Source organism: Lagenorhynchus albirostris, chromosome 2 (genome assembly GCF_949774975.1).
Source record: "Lagenorhynchus albirostris chromosome 2, mLagAlb1.1, whole genome shotgun sequence".
Lineage (NCBI taxonomy): Eukaryota > Metazoa > Chordata > Mammalia > Artiodactyla > Delphinidae > Lagenorhynchus > Lagenorhynchus albirostris.
Window position 1 is genome coordinate 151,234,657 of NC_083096.1, and position 6,610 is coordinate 151,241,266.

The 6,610-nt window shown below is 52.5% G+C and overlaps 1 protein-coding gene across 1 annotated transcript; it reads left to right on the forward strand.

Annotated features, from left to right (window-relative positions):
- Positions 1 to 267: 267 nt before the first annotated feature.
- Positions 268 to 6,341, forward strand: LOC132516245 (L-amino-acid oxidase-like). The gene is made up of 7 exons (XM_060142655.1): positions 268 to 283; positions 1,922 to 2,136; positions 2,584 to 2,696; positions 3,791 to 3,992; positions 4,521 to 4,589; positions 4,819 to 4,952; positions 5,516 to 6,341. The coding sequence occupies exons 1-7, from the start codon at positions 268 to 270 to the stop codon at positions 6,339 to 6,341; spliced, it is 1,575 nt and encodes a 524-aa protein (XP_059998638.1).
- Positions 6,342 to 6,610: the final 269 nt, after the last annotated feature.

Below are 6,610 nucleotides of genomic sequence, written 5' to 3' on the forward strand. Positions count from 1 at the left end.
CACTGGCTGGGCTCTGAGCTGGGAGAAGGGACTTTCTCTAGGAAGGGAGATGGGCCAGGAGGAAGGTGGAGGTGCAAGAGATGAGGCTAGAGATGGGACAGTCATCTCCCCTGACAGCCCAGGCCTGGAGGGCAGGGCTTCTCTGCTTGGCCCAGCCAACAGGGCCCTGAGGCAGCCTAGTGGGAGGAGGCCAGCTACTGCTGGGTGGAGCCGAATCCTCATAAAGGGAGGGAGAGTTGTCCCGGGCTCAGCATGAGCTGCAGGGCCATGGTCAAGATGAGAGGTAAGTGGGGTCCCTCCTCTGGGTCTGAGACGGAAGTACCTGAGGAAGGAGGTGTTGGACAGTGAAACAGGGAGGGGAGCTAGACTGGGGAGTGGGGATGAGCCAGGGGGTCGAGATGGGTCCAAGGGGGAGTCTGGGCATAGGGCCAGGCCAGGGGAAGGGAGGTGGGGACTGAGATGGGACAGGAGCTCGGTCAGGGGCTAGGGATACATCCAGGTGTTGAAAGTGAGTTGAGAGGATGGATACAGGTCTGGAGAGTGAGTCTGGGGGTTGGGCCCACTCAAGGGGAAGGTTATGGCACTGAGACAGAATGGTGGTAGCTCAGGGAGATGGGAAAACTTGTCAGGGGTGGAGAATGGGTTAGGGAGGTTGAAGTAGGCCTGGTGGGGGCTGTGGGGAGGCTCGACTGTCTGTTGCCTGAGGCATGGTTACCCCTCTCGTCTTTTCTGAGGAGTCACCCCTGCAGAAGGCTCTTCTGGCATTGGGAAAGGCCTGCCCTGGGAACCAGCTTGGTCCCTGCCCCTCCTCAGTGGGTGGTCCCTGAAGTTCCCTTTTCTTCTTAGAGCTTCGGTTGTCCTGCCCGTACAAAGACTGGAATAAGGGGGTTCTCACCTGCCAATAAACCTAGGGCTAATGCAAGGGGGCTCAGTGTGTCCCAGCTCCTGGCTGTTCCCCTTTAGAGCAGGTGACACCAAGGAAACCACACAGCCTCTCTCTCAGAGTTTCAGACTCTTAGATGAATTTCTCTGTACATAAGCACTGTTCACTGTAGCAGTCACTCCGGGCTTATTGCATGTTATACATTAACTATGGTTTCCAGTCCTGACTGCACGTTAGAAACATGGAGCGTTCTGGAAAAATACTGTAAGGCTGTAGAAGAACAGGATTGCCAAGTTCCCGTGGGGCACTGTTAGTCACCGAGAAACCGGGCACCGCTTCCCCACGTCCCTTCCCCAAAGAGAACTGAGCTACACACACACACATCCATCCTCTCACAAATGCACACAGCCCCGAAGAATACTGACACCCTCAGGCTCCGCCACCCAACCTCATGCACAAATGCACACACAGAATCAGACACAAGCAACCGAATTCTCTCTCAAACTCAAGCAAAGGCATAACTATCATCCTCTCTCCTCCAAACGCAGGCCAACACACACCCATTTCTACACTCCCTCCCGCTTTCCTGTACAGATTCATCCACACGTTTACTCAGGTACCTACACTCTCCCACAAACACATCCCCTTCACATAAAATCACAGACATCGCACGGTTATGCAGGGCAATAATCACACACTCACAATCACAGCACCTTTGCCATAGACAAGCTCACACACACACACACTCACCAACAGAAGCAGGCGAATTTACACTCCAATACGAAGCTGCACACACTCTTGAGTTTCTAGTCACGTGCACACGTGTGACCTTGTAGTCCACGTTCACAATCACACAACTAACACCAGCACGTTCACACAAACATTCATACCCCATACAACATAGACACAGACACAATCACAAACACACATTTACAACCACACATTCGACAGACACTGCCTGATCTTACCACTCCCACTCATCCACGGGCAGGGTACAGAGCCCCAGAAAGGCAGCCCCCATTCCTCTCTCTGCCCCAGGAATCCTGATCTTGGGGCTCTTGTTGGCTACTCCCAGCTGCCTTGGCTACGATGACGACTTGGTCAAGTGCTTCCAGGACCCCGAATACGAGTCTATCCTGGTCACAGCCCAGGAGGGCCTCCACACCTCCCCGCTGCCCAAGCGTGTGGTGGTAGTGGGAGCTGGCATGTCAGGGCTAACGGCAGCCAAGGCCCTGCAGGACTCGGGCCACCAGGTGAGCAGGCCTTGGAGGGGCCTCAATCATTCACCTCCAGTTTGCATCGTTGTGTGGAAAAAGAAAAGGAGTGGGGTTACAGCCAACACTTTGCATAACCCACCAGGTCTCTCAGACCTTAGGTATTGTTCCTCAAAAATCTGGGTTCTCCTGAGACTTATCTGTAACTTATGTTCTTTTGGAAATAAAAGTAGAGAAAGGCTATGCTAACCAGAAGGGACCAAGAGGCGTTCTGACCCCTGTAACCCTGGAGATCTTCTGCCTCGCTTACGTTACTCAGGACCCTCTGGGAGGAACCCTCCTCTGCCCAGTTTGGTTATCCTGCACATTCAGGGACCTACTGCTGGGAATTCCAGAGTAGAGCCTGTGGCCAGTGGGGGTGGGAGTAGCGGGTGGGAGAAGTGAGAGCATGACCCTGGGAATGACGGCAGCCTCTCTGAACACCAGGTAACCATCCTGGAAGCCAGCGACCATGTCGGGGGTCGAGTGTTCACATTCAGGAATGAGGAAGAGGGCTGGTACTGTGAACTGGGGCCTATGCGAATCCCAAAGTCCCACAGGTAAGTCTCAGGAAAGGGATGGAGCAAAAGGCAAGGAGGAAGAATTAGGAGGAGGGCAACCCTGCTGCCATCGTGTCAGAGCCCTTTCAGATTCACTGTCTCATGGGATTCAGTCCTGCAAGTCAGGACTAACACTGGTCCCCCACTTCACAGAGATGACTGAGGCTCAGAGCCCAGGGTCATACAGAAAGTGGTAGATCCCAGACTAATAATGACAATAGTTACCATTAACTCATCAAATTGTTCTCTTTAAATATGGGCAGTTACTTACATGTCAGTTATGCTACTTTAAGCTATAAAATAATTAATAATAAATAATAATAACAGCTGCCGTTCAGTGAACACTCACTGTGTGCCCCACCCTGTGCTAAGTGCTATATGTGTATTATTTCATTCGATCCTTGCAACCCTATAATTTAATACTCTTATTTTTCCTATTTACAAATCAAGAAACTGGGTTCAGAGATACTAAGTGACTCACCCAAGGTTCTCCTAGGAGAAAGTGGCAAAGCTCCTCAAAATCAAGGAGACACTTGGCACCAGAACATATGCCCAATCCCTAAACCAGAGCTCACTCCTGGAGGAGAACCCAGCCCCTGGTTCTGGGGCTTCCAAGACAAAAAGAGCCCTCACCTGGTGTCCTACATACCTCCAAAAATATGGCTTCTTTTTTGCCTTAAGCGGAAACTGAACCCGAGATTTCCCTCCAAGCACCATCAAAAACAAAACCAAAATTTAACAGTACCAGCCCAAAGTAGGGGTCTTTGGATATGGCCTCAAACTTACTTAGAACACCGTCTGAAACAAAATGTCTCTGTCTCTGTTATCTGAGTTCTATATGTTCAGATTTCCTTAAGGGCCTTCATTCAGGGATGGGTGAACTCCCTACTCCCTGTCTCCCTCAGGGCAAAAACAGGAGGAAAAGAACTAATGCTAGAGTAAGAGGAGGCAAGGTTAGAGATGAGGAAGCAGTTAGTCTGAGCTCCTTGGGCACGTGAAGAAACTGGTTTTCCTGGAAATGGTTTTTATTGTGAGGTCAGCAGGAACGAGGTGCCATTGGGATGGGTGCCATGTTATGCCTGTATCTGTTCCAGGTTGGTCCACACCTATGTCAGGAAGCTGGGCCTGAAGCTAAACAAGTTCTTCCAGTACGATGGCAACACCTGGTACCTCATCAACAGAAAACGCTATCGTACTAAGGAGGTGAAGGCCAACCCAGAGCTCCTAGGCTATTCCATGAACCCGAGAGAAAAGGGCAAGAATGCCATGAATCTCTTCTACCAGTCCATTGCCAAGGTGATTCCTGTCTCCACCCTCCCCCGCCCCAGGGTTAGGAAAAAAACAGAGTCTGGCCAAAGGTCACCTAGCAAGTTAGCAGGTGGACCCAAGTCACCTGACTCCTACCTGGCACTCTTATGATTGGTCTGCCTTCCTTCTAACACCCCCTAAGAGTTTTGCCACCCCAAGCCTAGTGTCCAGCCCCATCTCTTCTGTCCCTGTATGGTCCAATGGCCCATTGCTTGATTAGGCAGTGGAAGGAAAAGGAATCACCGGGTAATCCAATCCTTGGTAATGAATCAATCCTCCTAGATTGCAGTGAATGTCTTCACCTTAAATTTTAGTCTCCAAAGGTCTTTAAATGAAGGAGAGATTTGGAAGTTAAGAGACAATTTAGGAGGTCCTGGAAGCTCCCTCCCCCTGGTCCTTCCATCCGCTCCCTCTTTGTCCCCACCCTCTTCAAAGGAACATCCAGAGAACCCAGGAGTCCTGCCTCTGGCTCTATGACTTTAATCCAAAGCTGCTCCCCCTTCCTCTCCTCTGCAGCTCAGAGTAAGTCTGAAAAAATTCAACTGCAGCCACCTGATGTCCTTTTATGATTCTTACTCCACCAAGGTGAGTGAGGCAACGAAGTCCCAGGATAGGGATGGAAGGGGGTCTGTGCTCAGCCTAGACCCCTGGGGTTGTCTCCTGTATGCCAGGACCCCCTCCTCCCAATGCACACAGCTTCACCTCCCTAGAGCCCAGTCCCCCCTCCCCCGCCCAACCTTGCCTACCCCAGGCCCCTGCTGAGGCCCCTTCTTGCATACTGGGCCCTCTCTCTGGCGCTTCCACCTCCCCACAGGCTTACCTGCTGAAGAAAGGGCTGCTGAGCCGAGGCGCAGTAAGGATGATCGGGGATGTGATGAATGAGGACGCTGGATACTATAAGTCCCTCTTGGAGGCCCTTCGGACTGACATGGTCTTCACAAGTAATGAGTAAGGCTGATCTGGATCAGGACTCGAGTCGGCCTCTTCCTCCAATACTCAGAGCAGAGAAGGGGAACCTTGATTGTTGAGTAGTTACTGTGTGCCCGGTGCTGTGCTAAGCACTTTCCGAGGGTTATCACATTTAATGCTATGATCACCTGGAAGGTACGCACTATAATTCAGAGCCATGTTACCAGTGAGGGTGCTGGGGCTCAGAGAAGTTATGTAACTTACTTAAGTTCACACCACTTGGGCAAGGGCTGGAGCCAGAATCCTAAGGCAGGTCTGTGGGACTCCTCCTGGGACGCGAAATTGCGTGGTGGACTTTGGAGCTAGACTGTGCACGTCATCGTGGGAAAGTCCCTTTTTTCTGGTGTTCCTCTTCCAAGCTATAAACCTTAACAATAATCCCTCCCTCACAAAGACTAGTTAAGGTGAGGTATACGAAGTAACCAGCGCAGGCTGCAGGAGGCTAGTTTCCTCCTTTTTCACACTGGGATCGCTGCTGGCAACTCAGCAGACCGACCTTGCGTCTCCTACACTCACCCTCTCCCCTCTCTTCACCCCTACAGCTTTTCCGAGATCACTGGAGGCTTTGACCAGCTCCCCAAAGCTCTCAACGCCAGCTTGAAGCCTGGCACCATCCTTCTGGGCTCCAAGGTAGAGACGGTAGTGAGGGATGGGCCTGAGGTCCGGATTTCCTACCGGGTGGGTGAATCCAACTCGACGCTGCCCACCCTCACCGCGGATTTTGTCATCATCTCCGCCTCGGCCAAGGCTACGAGACTCATCACCTTTGAGCCCCCGCTCTCCCGGGACAAGATGGATGCGCTCCGCTCCGTGCATTATACCAGTGCCAGCAAGGTAGTTCTGGCCTGCAACGAGTCCTTCTGGGAGCGGGATGGCATCCGGGGTGGAGTTTCCATCACCGACCGGCCCTCGCGTTACATCTACTACCCCAGCCATAGCCTCCCCAGCGGCAAGGGGATCCTGCTGGCCTCCTACACCGTGGACGACGATTCCCTCTTCTTCATACCCATGAAGAATGACCAGGTGGTGGATATCGTCCTGGAGGACCTGGCGGCTGTGCACCAGATCCCCAAGGAGGAGCTGCGGCGCATGTGCCCCTCTTCTGTGATCAAGCACTGGTCTCTGGACCCCCTCATCATGGGCGCCTTCACTGAGTTCACACCCTACCAATTTGTGGACTATTCACAGCAGCTTTTCCAGCCGGAGGGCCGCATCCACTTTGCTGGCGAGCACACCTGCCTGCCCCACGCCTGGATAGACACTGCCATCAAGTCTGGCCTCCGAGCAGCGAGGAACATCCAGGCTGCCGTGGACAAAGAGGCCACAGGGAGACAGAAGACCTTCACCAACACCCAGAATCATTTCTAACCCGAAGAGAAATCCCGGAGGGGATCTGGAACGAATCAGGCTGCAAGGTGGGAGTTGGAGGCAGAGACCCTGGAGAGACGTGCCATTAGTCCCCCTGCCCACAAAGAGCCCGAAAATACCAGAGAACCCAGCTGGCAATTTCACCCCCTTTCTGGCTTCTCACTCCTGCCAGCCCTTGAGAAGGATCAGCAGAGTCAGGGTATTTGGAGGGATAAGGAAAAAAACAAGGACGGACTGCTAGAATCAGCCTTTAGCTTGCATAATAGTAA